At 44.6% G+C, this 17397-nt stretch overlaps 1 protein-coding gene across 3 annotated transcripts in view; it reads left to right on the top strand.

Moving 5' to 3' along the window:
- Positions 1 to 7526, top strand: part of LOC123761361 (chitin deacetylase 7) — a 24545-nt gene extending 17019 nt beyond the window's left edge. For 2 of the 3 annotated variants that reach the window (XM_069328902.1, XM_069328901.1), the window contains exons 4-7: positions 400 to 570; positions 3503 to 3618; positions 4828 to 4998; positions 5344 to 7526. In XM_069328902.1, coding sequence (XP_069185003.1) covers positions 400 to 570; positions 3503 to 3618; positions 4828 to 4998; positions 5344 to 5650 — 765 coding nt within the window. In that variant the 3' untranslated portion in view covers positions 5651 to 7526. The remainder of the gene's footprint in view (positions 1 to 399; positions 571 to 3502; positions 3619 to 4827; positions 4999 to 5343) is intronic. The other variant, XR_011229342.1, reaches the window with a different exon arrangement.
- Positions 7527 to 17397: the final 9871 nt, after the last annotated feature.

Here is a 17397-nt window from a genome sequence, read left to right as displayed (position 1 = left end):
ATCTAATCAAGGATTGGAAGTATAATGAAGAACAAATTACACAATACATTTTGACGTGATTACCACAAAGGTACATACCCCCTGATGACGCAAGTTTATATCTATAAATCATATTTTAATTAATTTGACGTGAGGCTATTAGCAGCATCAAATGATGTTGCAATCTCACTAGCAGCATCATTACCAGTAGCAACTGCAGTACTAACAAAATATAACAGTAGCATCATTGCAATCACCATCAATAGCCAGAAAAGTATAATTTGTTTCACTCTAATTAAACTCCCACTTTTACTTCGCTGCTCCGAAGTCTTCCCGGCTTGGCGCCATCTTTTTTGAGAATTTCATTTTCCCTTTTTGATTATTTTCTCAGCTTTTCCACTTTACAAATCCTGTCTTCAGGGGTGGCGCGCCCCCTTCCTGGAAGTTGGTGGAGACGAGATGTTCTCTGCCGTAAGGGACCTCAACCTTCTGTACGACTGTTCGTGGCCCACTCTCAAGTATACTAACTGGTACGGCGACCGCCCTGAGGGCGCCATCTGGCCCTACACACTAGACTTTCCCAGCATCCAGGTGAGTCATGGGTATGGTTTACTCAGGTCCAGGTGAGCGAAGGAGTGAGGTTTACTCAGATCTAGATGAGAGAGGGGGTGGGGAGAGGGTTACCCAGAGTGTAAGCGCATGGGTCATTCAGATTTACCTGTTGCTATCACTAGTCCATCATTTAATAATCCATTATTTAATAATTCATCATTTAGTAATCCGTCATTTAATAATGATCCATCATTTAATAATGATCCATCATTTAATAATGATCCATCATTTAATAAGGATCCATCATTTAATAATGATCCATCATTTAATAATGATCCATCATTTAATAATGATCCATCATTTAATAATGATCCATCATAATTGATTCATAATGATCCATCATAATTGATTCATAATGATCCATCAAAATTTGATTCACAATGATCCATTTAATAGTTCATCATTTAATAATGATATATTAATATCCCTTCGCTCAAGGTGGTCATATCCTCCTCTTCTTAGTTAACATGTTATACATTACGCACGCGCCCAAAGATATCCTATCCCTCCCTCCCTCGTCTAAGTTAAAATGGTACATTATCCTCGTGCTCAAGGTGGTGCAATTCCTCACTAGCTCATCTAATTTTGGTCTCACTCAATGCTTGATGTAGAGTCGAGCTGATATCTTCAACGCTATATCATCACGTCCCTCTAGTAGGGACACACAAGTCATGTGTTGATTCAGAAGCTTCGTAGAACACACAGCCTATCATACATAAAGGATAGCACTTACAGCAAATACTGGTCAAACGAACTGTTACACTCGCGAGTGGTACTATTAATTACACAGAGGGCGCAAGAAAGAAGGCAACAAGTAAAGCTAAGCTTTCCTAAGCCTAATACTGCACATATATGTACTAAATATTGGCTAAAAAATATATATGTTAATTTAAAGCACCTTTTAATACTGGGACCATTTAGGTGTCCGAATGTCTTTGTATGCCCTTACCTTGATCACAACGTCCCTGTATGGTGACCTGGCCCCTCACAAAGCGAGTTATATTATCTTTCTTCCCTCACTGGAGAAAGTTCCGCCCAGGAAGATAGGAGTCATCCCATAATTTAAGCAGCTAGCCTACCGATCGTCAAACACTCAAACACACGTCTGACACAAAAACCTTTATGTGGACCAAGCATTAGAGTAGATTGAATGAGGTTGTTAATGTTTCATATTGACATAAAATGCGAAAAAATTAAGAGTACCGTAATTATGCTGCTTTCTGATTACATTTTTTGTGTGTGAAAAGGCAGACAGATGGGTTACTCAGTAGACAAAATATTAAAGTTCTTACAAGGCAGGATCAGGTATAACATTTGGGGTTTAAGGCTCATGCTATGTGATGATATGAAACATTGGTTTATTGAGAATTATGTAAGCTATAGGTAATTTAGTATTTCCCTTGTAAATTGATGTATATATGACCTTTATATTGTATATTATTTAATAGAGAGAGAAAAAAAACAAGATTGGATTATGCTAAATTTAGTTGGGTCAAGTTAGGAGAGAATGGATAATTTTATGTTGGCTTAAGGATAGGTTGGATTTGGTAATGTTATTTTGGATTAAGTTAGGATAGGTTAGATTGTGTTACATTAAATTTGGATAGGTGTGATTGAGTTATATTATGTTGGAATATATGATGAAGTAAGTTATGGTACACTTGTCGGAAAATCCGACACCATTTAATAATCATACAGATAATAGCTGTATTGTATAAACAAGTTACCCATAGAAAACGTAACTTGTAGTGGAATTACCGTTTAAAGAAAACGGGATATCATCACCACATACCATTATAATTCACCAGCTATTCTGCTGGGAATTCTTCTTAAATACATTAGTCTTTGGACTTTACCATCATAAAAACATCTTATATAAATTAACTTAATTATCAATATTAAAGTAGAGTAAATGTGACCCTTCTATCACTTTCTGAAATCTGGACAAAGTAGGCCAGGCGTCAGAGGGAGGAAGGAGGGCAGCCATTGTTGTGTCACCTCCGAGACGTGTGGAGCAAACGGCTCCTATCATATCTGGACAATGTCGGCCAGTAACGTCAATAGTATGGAGTGTTAAACAGCCATTGTTTATACTAGACCAGAGGCTCACACGGGAGCAAATTCGGCTCCTGTTAATTTTACTTGGACGTAGTGTTATGGAAACCAAAGGTACCATCTCCAACACGATGTCTACAATTCAAGTTAAGTGTTCTTTCCGAAACCCATGTATCTTTCATTTATGGCCATTAATGTCATTATATAGGGTGATCCGGTTAGAGCACGTGGAAGCCTCAAACTAAAGGTAATTAAGCCAGGTCTTCATGTTCCATGCACAGTTTTCTCTGAAATACTTGTCATATATAGGATTCTGGCTTCACAGCTAGCGCACTTTTGACAGGTCAAGACGAGGAAGATTTGTGCACCAGTTACTGGGTGATGGAAACTACCTCAAAGAGGATAATTTGGTGTCTACACCCTAGTTATACCTGGTGGACTAACCTGCTGTACTATAAGATAAGGAACCTTTTCAATGTATGTAGTTACTGTAGTTTGATTGGCTGCATATATATTAATTTAATAACCCCCCCTAATGTGTAGAGGATCGATTTGTGAGATTAAGAGATTATTGCAGAAATACAGTCCACTTATCATTATACAAATTGCTATCGAAGCATATAAATTAACGTAAATATAAATTCATATAAATTAAAAAAATATAAATCTCACAGGTCGGTTCCCACAACACTGGATTAAGCTAGGATAGGCTGGATTAAGTTAGGTTACAATAGGTTTGGTTAAATAGGATTTGATTCAACAACAATAAAATCTGTTGGCGAACCATCTTATGTACGAAATGACCTGTGAACGCACACAGGATCAAACACTCTCTCATTCCTCTTGTCTTCTACAGGACTGCCAAGTGGGTCGTTGCCCCACCGAGCGGTTCAACGGGACCTGGGTCTTGCCCATGGTGGACCTAAAAGACAACACTGGGGAAGGCTGTGCCATGCTCGACATCTGTCGCAGGTAAACCCTACTTTGGATTCCTGTCAAGCCTCGAATTTGTCCCTTTCCCCGCCTTGCCAGTTGCAGGGGTTGAGGGTTTTAATCTGCCTTGCCAGGATCCTCCTCTCTACCACACGGGCGAGGGGAGGCTGGCTGGTCACTCGTGCGACGGCACTTCGACTCCGTCTGGTCGCCGTGTCCCAAAAATGATTAGTATAACATTATAACAATATTAATTATTATAAATCTTACATGACGGACGATCACCTCAGTTCAGCTAGTCTTCTTGAGTTGTTACAACGTCCCAAAAATGATGTACAAAATTTCCCTAATCTAATCTAATCGAGGACTACTCTGCTTTATTTTCATGAATTGTAACGTTTTCTATGAAAACGAATATTTTCTATGAAAGGATTTTTTTCAAATCCTCTTACAATTTTTTATGAAACTGAACCTACCTTGAGGTGCTTCCGGGGCTTAACGTCCCCGCGGCCCGGTCGTCTACCAGGCCTATTGTAATTTCCTAGGCTTTCCTAATTTTATGGCCTTTAAAGTCCACTTGAATTTGTTTAACATCGCCTCTCATACACTTGTTTTATTTTCACCTTATATTTCTTATTAAATTGCCGACCTCTGTAAAATCATTTGATGTTTTCTCAATATGATTATTATCAACCAATTTTAGATCTAATCCAAGCTTTTCTTGATCTATTCCAGTCATGTTTTTATCATATATTAGACGGGTGAAGGAGGCCACATCTACACTACACACGGCCATCACCACTGAAACCATCTACACTACACTGTCTTTATTGAATGTTGTTGTTATAGATTCAGCTACTCAGAACAAGTTCCAAGTAGCACGGGCTATGGTGAGCCCGTAGCTTAACTGGCATAGGAGTGGTGCTGTGTGTCCCCTTTATTGAAGAAACGACCCCTCTTTATTGCACACACACTACCTTCCTCGCTGAAACCATTTTCACTACCGTTCACCACCTTCCCTACTCTTTGCCCAACCACGAGCGAGGGTCTCGCTTCATGCAGGTCGGCGTTCAATCCCCGACCGTCCAAGTGGTTGGGCACCATTCCTTTCTCCCCGTCGCATCCCAAATCCTTATCCTGATCCCTTCCAAGTGATATATAGTCGTGGTCTCGTCTAGTGACGCTTTCTCGTGATAATTCCCTCCCCCTTCTCCTCTTCTCCCCATAACTCATCTCCGTCTCTCACAGTGTTGACGACGAGCTCCTGACGAGCGCCGACGCGGTCGAAAATTTCCTGAGGAGGAACTTCAACCTTAACTACTACACCAATAAGGCTCCTTTTGGACTCTACGCCCACCACGCTTGGTTCTACGAGAATCAGATCGACAACACAGAAGCCAGGAAGGACGGCTATACCAGGTGAGTAGCGACTTAGTCAGGAGTGTGTGTGTTTGGGGGCTAAACTCCTATGCTCGCCTCCGAATTTTCAAACGACTGATGTAGTTAGGACTCAACATTTGAACCCAATGTGTGTATGAAGTCAGTCTTCATTTATCCGGACACTGTAAAGTTCTTCCAGATTTTCCCATGACTGATCCAGGCACTCAGTTTCCATCCACCTGTCCTGATCCCTTCATTGTTCCCTGGACATGAGGCTTCCTTTATATTATTGTTCCTTATGGTCATATGGTCATGAACCCGGGTCCTGGTTCATCCTCTCATGCCCACTGGTCCTCCTTCTTCACCCTGCCGGTATCCCACCAGGTTCCTGCAGTGGCTGTCTGAGAAGGACGACGTGTACGTAGTGTCTCTGGACCGCATGCTGGCCTGGGTGAGGAACCCGGTGCCTCTGAGCGAGGCCGGTACCTCGGACGCGCTCTCTTGCACGGGGTACGACCCGGACTCGAACTGCTTGGATCCCATCATCTTCGACTTCTTCCAGGAGGATAACTTGCCGACCACTGAGACGATGATCAGGATGGGTACCTGCACTCGCCCCCAGCCGGATTATTATCCCTGGATCTACAATCCATACGGCGACCAGGATATACCAATCGAGGCAATCCCGTGACCTGCTTCGGTGGGCGGTTCCTCGGGTGGCATGATAATTTCTCTTGTGAATTATGTGCTATAGATTCGACCATCTTCTGACCGGTACTCAAGTTAGTTAATTGTTATGGGGGATATTTGAAGCTTCTTTGTACCGCTTGTAAGGACCAAAGACAAAACACACACACACACACACACACACACACACACACACACACACACACACACACACACACACACACACACACACACACACACACACACACACACACACACACACACACACACACACACACACACACACACACACACACACACACACACACACACACACACACACACACACACACACACACTGCTCACATACAGGCTATTCACAGATTGCTCACACACAGGCTACTTACAGACACACTGGTCACCCACAGACACACTGCTCACACAGACTGCTCACAGACCCACTGCTCACACACAGACTGTTCACACACAGACTGCTCACAAACAGACTACTCACAGACACACTGCTCACAGACACACTGCTCACAGAGACTGCTCACAGACACTGCTCACACACAGACTGCTCACAGACACACTGCTCACACACAGACTGCTCACAGACACACTGCTCACACACAGACTGTTCACACACAGACTGCTCACAGACACACTGCTCACACACAGACTGCTCACAAACACACTGCTCACACACAGACTGCCCACAGACACACTGCTCACACACAGACTGCTCACAGACACACTGCTCACACACAGACTGTTCACACACAGACTGCTCACAGACACACTGCTCACACACAGACTGCTCACAGACACACTGCTCACACACAGACTGTTCACACACAGACTGTTCACACACAGACTGCTCACAGACACACTGCTCACACACAGACTGCTCACAGACACACTGCTCACACACAGACTGCTCACAAACACACTGCTCACACACAGACTGCCCACAGACACACTGCTCACACACAGACTGCTCACAGACACACTGCTCACACACAGACTGCTCACAAACACACTGCTCACACACAGACTGCCCACAGACACACTGCTCACACACAGACTGCTCACAGACACACTGCTCACACACAGACTGTTCACACACAGACTGCTCACAGACACACTGCTCACACACAGACTGCTCACAGACACACTGCTCACACACAGACTGCTCACACACAGACTGTTCACACACAGACTGCTCACAGACACACTGCTCACACACAGACTGCTCACAGACACACTGCTCACACACAGACTGCTCACAAACACACTGCTCACACACAGACTGCCCACAGACACACTGCTCACACACAGACTGCTCACAGACACACTGCTCACACACAGACTGTTCACACACAGACTGCTCACAAACACACTGCTCACACACAGACTGCCCACAGACACACTGCTCACACACAGACTGCTCACACACAGACTGTTCACACACAGACTGCTCACAAACAGACTACTCACAGACACACTGCTCACAGACACACTGCTCACACACAGACTGCTCACAGACACACTGCTCACACACAGACTGCTCACAGACACACTGCTCACACACAGACTGCTCACAGACACACTGCTCACACACAGACTGTTCACACACAGACTGCTCACAGACACACTGCTCACACACAGACTGCTCACAGACACACTGCTCACACACAGACTGCTCACAGACACACTGCTCACACACAGACTGCTCACACACAGACTGCTCACACACAGACTGCTCACACACAGACTGCTCACACATGATTTGCACTATACATAAACACTGACTTCCCGGTGTAATGTATAATGTTGTCATAAAGAATTTCATTGTAATTTTTGATTGATTTTTGTTAATAAAGTCAACTATAAACAATTTTAATGTTTTTTACTGTTTGTGTTCGAATTGTTCAACTAGTCTTTCCTTACCCACACGGGTGCCACAGAGGTGCCACAGGGGTGCCACAGGGGTGCCATAGGGGTACCACAGGGGTGCCACAGGGGTCTACTTTGGGGCCTACCATTATTGTCATACACATCAATGACATAGATGAGAATATTACAAACCACATTATCAAATTTGTAGATGACACAAAGATTTGTAGTAAAGTGGGAAGTAAAAATGATATTGAGCCCTTTAAAAGAGATCTACATGAACTCCACAAATGGTCAGAAAACTGGAAAATGCTTTTTAATGTCGATAAATGCAAGACCATGCATGTGGGGGCCATAACAGCCCACGTCATAACTATCAAATTAACAACATTACCTTGCAACACGTTGTTGAAGAAAATGACCTTGGAGTCAGAATCCATCATTCACTGAGAGTTGCAAAGGTAGGAGCGGCAGTAAAAAAAAAAAAAGGTAACAAAACCCTTAGAATTAAGGGTTTTGAACCCTTAGAAAACTACCTTCTTTTCCTTAAAGTCAAATGTACGCTTGATTAATCGTACATTTGACTTTAAGGGAAAGAAGGTAGTCATTCAGATTCATTCGCGTCCCTTACCTTGCCTTTCCCCTCTGGTGCGCTCCCACCTTGATTATTGTATCCAGGCATGGAGACCTCATCTTCAGAAAGACGCAGCTGCTCTGGAGAAAGTGCAACACCGGGCAACAAAAGTCATTCCAGAGCTAAGTCAACTCTCGTATCAGGAACAGTTGAGGGCCACAGGGCCACAACACTGCAAACCAGGCATGAGAGGGTGGATTTCATCGAAATATTTAAAATACTGAACAATTTGGAGGATGTTAACCAGACCACAAACTAAAAGGTGAAGGGACGACGACGTTTCGGTCCGTTCTGGACCATTCTCAAGACAATCGACTTGAGAATGGTCCAGGACGGACCGAAACGTCGTCGTCCCTTCACCTTTTAGTGTGTGGTCCGGTCAACTTACTTTAGCCACGTTATTATGACTCGTCGCCTGCATTTGGAGGATGTTGATCCAGACAATTTCTTCAAAACGTCAGATGTAACACAAACAAGGAACAACGGTCTCAAGCTCAACAAGCAACAATGTAGGACTGAGAATAAGAGAATAAGGACTGAGAATAAGAGAATAAGGACTGAGAATAAGAGAATAAGGACTGAGAATAAGAGAATAAGGACTGAGAATAAGAGAATAAGGACTGAGAATAAGAGAATAAGGACTGAGAATAAGAGAATAAGGACTGAGAATAAGAGAATAAGGACTGAGAATAAGCTTGTTCACCCACAGGGTTATAAACCCATGAAATCCCCCTACTCGTAGGAGCCGTAAATGACAAATCTTTTAAATTATATAATCCAGCTGGAAAAATCCTCAGGACAAATGGAGGGACCTTTGACAAGCCGCCGGCTTGCCGTCCTCGTCGAGGCCACTAGAGTGTTAGTGGCTCTCAGGTAAATTACGAGCCAGCTCCCTCATCGAGTCCCCTTTAACAACTGTAGAAAAAATGTTTTAGAGGATATTCCCGCCAAACACACACCGAAACTACGACGTTGGTACAACGTTCGAACAAGTTTTAACCCCTCCTAACCAGTTATAACAACCCATATAGCAAGTTGTAACAACGTTCTAATACGTCATAAACACGTTAAGCCAAGATGTAACAACTTTATTACAAGTTGTAACAAGCGGAAAATAGAGACCGTTACGGTTTGTGTTTCCAGGGTTCTAGTTTAATTGTCACTGCGCTTGCTTACATCACTTTTCTGCGCACGTGTTTAAGAATGTTGACCAGACCACACACTAGAAGGTGAAGGGACGACGACGTTTCGGTGCGTCCTGGACCATTCTCAAGTCGATTGTCTGTTTATGAATATGAAAGTCGCATCTCCAAACCAGAGCTCTGGTTCGATACCCGAGAACAGGCCACCAGGCGACCTTACTCTCACCGGCGGCCTCATTCACTCCCGTGACACAGCCCAGTCCAGACCTCTCTTCCAGCACAGACGCTCTATCTTAGCGCGGCAACACTACTTACCTGCTCCCTCTGTCTAGCTGCGTCTCTGTTCCCTTCTCTTCCCTCCTCTCTCTCTCTCTCCTCTCACTTACCTTGCCTCTCCCCCACACAGTCGTCCGCTCTCACTCAAATAGAGCATTAGTGTGTTGTGTAGTAACTCCACAACTCTCCACGTGGATTACCTAACTGCTCAACAACTGAGGTACGTGATGTGATTATCAGCATTTCCTGCCCCTCTCTGTTCCGCGTTACGGATTAATAATGATTCCGATTGTCCGGGACAGGAAGCCTGTTTCCCCCTTCCCCTAGGCCAGCGACTGACCAGCCCCCCAAGATACCACCCACAACAGTTGCCTAACTCTCAGGTATACCTATTTACTGCCAGGTACACAAAGGTATCAGGTGTAAGGAAACGCATCCAAACGTCTCGTTCGTGTCTACGTGGCTGTGCTTGTTCGGAGGTTGAGCTTTAGCTCCTGAGTCTCATTTTTCAACTTTCACTCAGTGTGTATTTCGTTCCAAACTTTGTTGGGTTTTCAATTTCTACTTTATTTATTTATTTATTTATATGCAAGAAGATACATTGGGTTTTGAGAGTACATATGATCTGGGTTTGAGAATTCTTGTAAAGTCACTAACAGGTATATATAGCGTTTGGGGCGGATTCTTGACTAAGAGATTAAAGTAAAAGTAATTTAAAAGGGGACATTGTAGCAGAATTTGATTTCAACATAATAACTACAATACAAATTGATTGTAATGATTATACCGGTGATAATATACTTCGTGTATGGGGGGGCTACTTCCGCTACTTCGTGTATGGAGGGCTACTTCCGCTACTTCGTGTATGGGGGGCTACTTCCGCTACTTCGTGTATGGGGGGCTACTTCCGCTACTTCGTGTATGGGGGGCTACTTCCGCTACTTCGTGTATGGGGGGCTACTTCCGCTACTTCGTGTATAGTGTCATTAATGTGCATTTACAAAGGTGAAATGTAATTCTATGTAAAATACTATGTAAAAGACACATCGAACACTTTATGTAGGGCATACGTAAATCTGTGTATCTATGTATTTACGTATGTAGGTTAGCTTAGCATTTTAAAAGCACCGAATCACCTTCTGTGGTTGATTGTTCAATAAATCCTTGAACTATATGTTTAACACATCTCTCACCCTGTCCATGGAGGACAGAAGAAAATGTATATATGCTGGTTAGCATTGTAAATGTGTGGCCACGTCTGAGGTAGAAAATAATAATAATAATAATAAAAAAACTTCGTGTATGGGGGACGACTTCCTCTACTCCGTGTATGGGGGACGACTTCCTCTACTCCGTGTATGGGGGACGACTTCCACTACTCCGTGTATGGGGGACGACTTCCTCTACTCCGTGTATGGGGGACGACTTCCACTACTCCGTGTATGGGGGACGACTTCCTCTACTCCGTGTATGGGGGACGACTTCCTTTACTCCGTGTATGGGGGACGACTTCCTCTACTCCGTGTATGGGGGACGACTTCCTCTACTCCGTGTATGGGGACGACTTCCACTACTCCGTGTATGGGGGACGACTTCCTCTACTCCGTGTATGGGGGACGACTTCCTCTACTCCGTGTATGGGGGACGACTTCCTCTACTCCGTGTATGGGGACGACTTCCACTACTCCGTGTATGGGGGACGACTTCCTTTACTCCGTGTATGGGGGACGACTTCCTCTACTCCGTGTATGGGGGACGACTTCCACTACTCCGTGTATGGGGGACGACCTTCACTATTCCGTGTATGCGGGACGACTTCCTCTACTCCGTGTATGGGGGACGACTTCCTCTACTCCGTGTATGGGGGACGACTTCCTCTACTCCGTGTATGGGGGACGACTTCAGCTACTTAGTGTATGGGGACGACTTCAGCTACTTAGTGTATGGGGGACGACTTCCTCTACTCCGTGTATGGGGGACGACTTCCTCTACTCCGTGTATGGGGGACGACTTCCTCTACTCCGTGTATGGGGGACGACTTCCACTACTCCGTGTATGGGGGACGACTTCCTCTACTCCGTGTATGGGGGACGACTTCCTCTACTCCGTGTATGGGGGACGACTTCCTCTACTCCGTGTATGGGGGACGACTTCCTCTACTCCGTGTATGGGGGACGACTTCCACTACTCCGTGTATGGGGGACGACTTCCTCTACTCCGTGTATGGGGGACAACTTCCACTACTCCGTGTATGGGGGACGACTTCCTCTACTCCGTGTATGGGGGACGACTTCCTCTACTCCGTGTATGGGGGACGACTTCCACTACTCCGTGTATGGGGGACGACTTCCTCTACTCCGTGTATGGGGGACGACTTCCACTACTCCGTGTATGGGGGACGACTTCCTCTACTCCGTGTATGGGGGACGACTTCCTCTACTCCGTGTATGGGGGACGACTTCCACTACTCCGTGTATGGGGGACGACTTCCTCTACTCCGTGTATGGGGGACGACTTCCTCTACTCCGTGTATGGGGGACGACTTCCACTACTCCGTGTATGGGGGACGACCTTCACTATTCCGTGTATGCGGGACGACTTCCTCTACTCCGTGTATGGGGGACGACTTCCTCTACTCCGTGTATGGGGGACGACTTCCACTACTCCGTGTATGGGGGACGACTTCCTCTACTCCGTGTATGGGGGACGACTTCAGCTACTTAGTGTATGGGGGACGACTTCAGCTACTTAGTGTATGGGGACGACTTCAGCTACTTAGTGTATGGGGGACGACTTCCGCTACTTAGTGTATGGGGACGACTTCAGCTACTTAGTGTTTGGGGGGACGACTTCAGCTACTTAGTGTATGGGGGGTCTACTTCAGCTACTTAGTGTATGGGGACGACTTCAGCTACTTAGTGTATGGGGACGACTTCAGCTACTTAGTGTATGGGGACGACTTCAGCTACTTAGTGTATGGGGACGACTTCCGCTACTTAGTGTATGGGGACGACTTCCGCTACTTAGTGTATGGGGACGACTTCCGCTACTTAGTGTATGGGGGACGACTTCCGCTACTTAGTGTATGGGGACGACTTCCGCTACTTAGTGTATGGGGGGACGACTTCAGCTACTTAGTGTATGGGGGACTACTTCAGCTACTTAGTGTATGGGGACGACTTCCGCTACTTAGTGTATGGGGGACGACTTCCGCTACTTAGTGTATGGGGGACTACTTCAGCTACTTAGTGTATGGGGACGACTTCAGCTACTTAGTGTATGGGGACGACTTCCACTACTCCGTGTATGGGGGACGACTTCCGCTACTTAGAGTATGGGGGGGACGACTTCCGCTACTTAGTGTATGGGGACGACTTCCGCTACTTAGTGTATGGGGGGGGGCTACTTCAGCTACTTAGTGTATGGGGACGACTTCCGCTACTTAGTGTATGGGGGGGGGCTACTTCAGCTACTTAGTGTATGGGGACGACTTCAGCTACTTAGTGTATGGGGGACGACTTCCGCTACTTAGTGTATGGGGGGGGCTACTTCAGCTACTTAGTGTATGGGGGACGCCTTCCGCTACTTAGTGTATGGGGGACGACTTCCGCTACTTAGTGTATGGGGGGGCTACTTCAGCTACTTAGTGTATGGGGACGACTTCCACTACTTCGTGTATGGGGGACGCCTTCAGCTACTTTACTTTCTAGTTATCTTCACCACCAACATTCCCAGTCATCAGTCGTCTAATTCAATAATATCAAACCGAATTTTCCCCTTATTGTACATACTAATAAAAATCGTGGATGTAGTTGGCATTTACCGCCCCTATTGTTGTGTTCACTACCTCTCCTTGTCATGCTTGTAATGAACGAGAACTTTTTAACATCGTTGTGACTCGTCTGTCTCTCTAGCTTCGATACGTGTAGTTTTCTTACGTTGGAGGACGTTGTATATATTTTATCCTTTCTACTGTCTGTGCCAGTATGTATTTTATATATCTCTATCATGTCTCGTCTCTCTTAGGCCGGGCCTAACGCTAGCGTCGTTAGGCTCAGCTATTAAAAAAGAGAATATCACACACCATCCTACATAGTTCAAGGACCAGCCCCGTTGCACGATCTCTAATTCTTTTCACGTGTCCTCGAGACTGTTTTGTAAGATGGTCCTCCACGACACGGCTGCACATTCTAAAACTGGTCTCACGTACGTAGTTTGTACAGGCTTCTGAATGCTTCCATATTAAGGTTCCTGAAGATGTTCTGAAGTTCGCCAGTTTAGAGTTCGCCGCTGATGTTATTTTATTTATGTGTGGCGCTGAGGGAAGACTTTATATCTAATCCCGTGTCTTTTGCTAATATCTTTCCGATGAATGGTTACCCTTCATTGTGTATATCGTCCTAATGGACCGATGTTCCCTGCCCTTAGTTTCATCATCTTCCATTATCTGGTATTTATTTCTTGTCGCAATTTTTCAGAACAACTGTACAGTTTGTTTATGTCTTTTCTGGATTATTTTACACTCTTCTTGTTTCTACTTTTCTCATTAATTTCGTATCATTTCCTTAACCGGTAGACGGTAGAGCGACGGTCTCTCTTCATGCAGGTCGGCGTTTAATTCCCGACCGTCCAAGTGGTTGGGCACCATTCCTTCCCTCCCCGACCCATCCTAAATCCTTATCCTGACCCCTTCCCAATGCTCAACCCGATCTCGCACTTGCTTATAGTCAATATCTTGCTTATGAATAAGTGCATATGTTACATACTAATTTATTGTGAATATTTGAGTTTACCTTGAAAAGCTGAATAGAAAACCACAACCTAACCTAACCTTCTTAGTATGTTAAGATATTACAATTAGTACTGAACCTATACCTATATTGATATTACAGTTTTATAAAAATAATAAAACAAAACTAAAATATTTAAATAAATTGCAAAGTAACTCAGGATATTGTCAAATTTTGTATAAAATCTCTATTGTTTAATAAAACTGAGAGGAAAGGTTAGTGCCTTGGAAAAAAATAGGGGTTGCAATATGTCACATATTTATTTATTTGTTAGCGAAATAGTGACTATAAGCAATAAGTCATATATGTGCTGTCTTGTGCGAGAGCAACCCTCTATAGTCGTCATGGCCTTGCGCTTTCCCGACAATTCCCTTCCAGTGATTGACATGCACGACTCCATCCTCGTGGTTATCTTGAGATGATTTCGGGGCTTAGCGTCCCCGCGGCCCGGTCCTCGACCAGGCCTCCTTTTTGTTACACCCCCCCCCCCCCACCCCAGAAAGCAGCCCGTAGTAGCTGTCTAACTCCCAGGTACCTATTTACTGCTAGGTGAACAGGAGCATCAGGGTGAAAGAAATATTTTGCCCATTTGTATCCACCTCCACCGGGAATCGAACCCGGAACCTCAGGACTACGAATCCGAAGCGCTGTCAACACAGCTGTCAGGTAGGCTATTGATCCATCCCCGTGGTTAGGGTATTGATTCGAATATATTGAGACAAGAAAGAAATACATCTCAAAGGGATAGATCGAGTAGCTTAGGCTATTTCTACCCCCCTCCCCGCTATTGATCCATCCCCCGTGGTTAGGCAATTGACACGGATGAGGAATAGTATCAGTTCTAGAATCGATCCTTGGGAAACACCGCCACTTACCCTAGAACTGTCCGATTTCTCAAGTTTGTGCAGTAATTGATCATGTGTTAAAAAAAATTTGAGCAGTCTAGGTACATGTCCATCAGTCTGTATCGTGTCTGAGTGTCATGAGATTATTATAGACTTCTAAGAGGATCATTAGGCTACATTTCCCTTCCCAAAAGAGTGTGGGTAGTGCTGGTAATCAAATACAATTAACTGATGTTCCACTGTTCCTTATTAGTTTAAGTAGGTTGCAGGGTATGATTGCCTGTGTCGTGGATCTGTAATTTACCTTGGATCTTGTAATTTAAGGAGGCCCCCCCTGACAGCTGAGTGGATAGGGTTTGGGATTCATAGTCCTTAGGTTCTGGGTTCGATCCCCGGTGGAGGCGGAAACACAACCCGTCCTCGACTCAAGTCCATTACATCCAGCGGTCGCCCCCACAGACGCATTCATAAATTTTAATATGCTGTTCATTCAAAACGGGAATTTTCTCAAGTATAAATTAATATTATAATATATTAGCATATTGTGCATATATAGGCATAGGTTAGGTTAGGTTAGGTGTTTAGGTTCTGTTGGCGATTATTTGTATTTGTAGTACGTGGGTGAAGCATTTATAGCGTTGTGATTCGAACAAAATTCGTCAGTGAAACACTTGTTCCGGATATGTTCGAACGTCAGCAGTTGTGAGTCGTGTGTAAACCGCTTTTCATTCATAAACAGGGGGTTTGGCGGGTGCATGGAATCACTTTTGGATCTTTGTTTGGAGGACGGGCTGGACAGCTGAGTGGATAGGGTTCGGAATTCGTAGTCCTTAGGTTCTGGGTTCGATCCCGGTGGAGGCGGAAACAAATGGGCAGAGTTGTGAGTCGTGTGTAAGCCGTATTTCATTCATAAACAGGGGGTTTGGCGGGTGCATGGAATCACTTTGGGTCTTTGTTTGGCGGACGGGCTGTAGACAGTGTCTCGTTTTTTTAAACTGAAACCAGAGTTGAACAGTTCGAAGTCGTCGACTCAGCTGTTTGTTCACTAAGTGTCGTCGTCTCTTAAGTAGGTGTTGAGTTCTTCAATTATATTTGTCCTTGTATATATATCTTAGTCATTATTTTTTATATATAGCTTATGGTTGTTTTTTTTAGTAATATTTATTGTATATAATTTTGATATATATAGTATTTTGTTCAAGCTATTTTGCGATGTAAATATTCTGGCTTTAGTACTGATGTTCTCCCATCTCCCATAAAGCATTGTTGATTATTGAGATTGTTGGTTTAATCAGAGCTTCATCCGCATTATTTAGCGACCATGGACGACTCTGTAGTACTAGGTGAGCAGAGGTGCTAGGTGAGCAAAGGTATCAGGTGTAAGGAAACTTGCCCAGGCGTCCCTGATCTATGGGAGCAGAACACGGGATCATTCGGATGTAATGTGTGTGTGTATGTATGTGTAGGTATATTTGTATGTGTGTATTTCCTTGTTGTATCTGCCTAATCGAGCTGTTAGCGCTTGGACCCCGCCTTACTAATTATCGGTTGTTTAATGTACAGAATCCCGACCTCTTTTCCTATCATAGATTACATATCTCTCTCTCTCTCTCTCTCTCTCTCTCTCTCTCTCTCTCTCTCTCTCTCTCACACACACACACAGGAAGCAGGCCGTAGCAACTGTCTAACTCCAAGGTACCTATTTATTGCTAGGTGAACAGGAGCATCAGCGGTGAAAGAAACTTTGCCCATTTGTTTCCGCCTCTGTCGTGAATCGAACCCGGGGCCCTTAAAACTACGACCCCCGAGCGCTATCCACTCATCCGCCAGGTCCCATATGGCGCGGCGGTGCGTACTCACCTAGTTGTGCTTGCGGGGGTTGAGCTCCGGCTCTTTAGTCGTTTGTGTGTGTGTGTGTGTGTGTGTGTGTGTGTGTGTGTGTGTGTGTGTGTGTGTGTGTGTGTGTGTGTGTTTGGAGGGTACAATCATCTTAATGTATCATTTGTTCTTTTGATTGTGACAATTATGCTTCCGTTACATCTCCCTTCCTAAAAAAAAAAAAAAATTGGAGTGGCCAATTTCATCGATCCAATTTCCAGTATTTGAGTGTTTAATACCACAAGCCGCACCGATGCTGTCATTAACGAGCCTCATTGATCGCTTCGGGGAGTAGTTAATAATATGAG

Source organism: Procambarus clarkii, chromosome 22 (genome assembly GCF_040958095.1).
Source record: "Procambarus clarkii isolate CNS0578487 chromosome 22, FALCON_Pclarkii_2.0, whole genome shotgun sequence".
Taxonomy (NCBI): Eukaryota; Metazoa; Arthropoda; class Malacostraca; order Decapoda; family Cambaridae; genus Procambarus; species Procambarus clarkii.
This window is presented reverse-complemented; position numbering and strand designations above follow the sequence as displayed.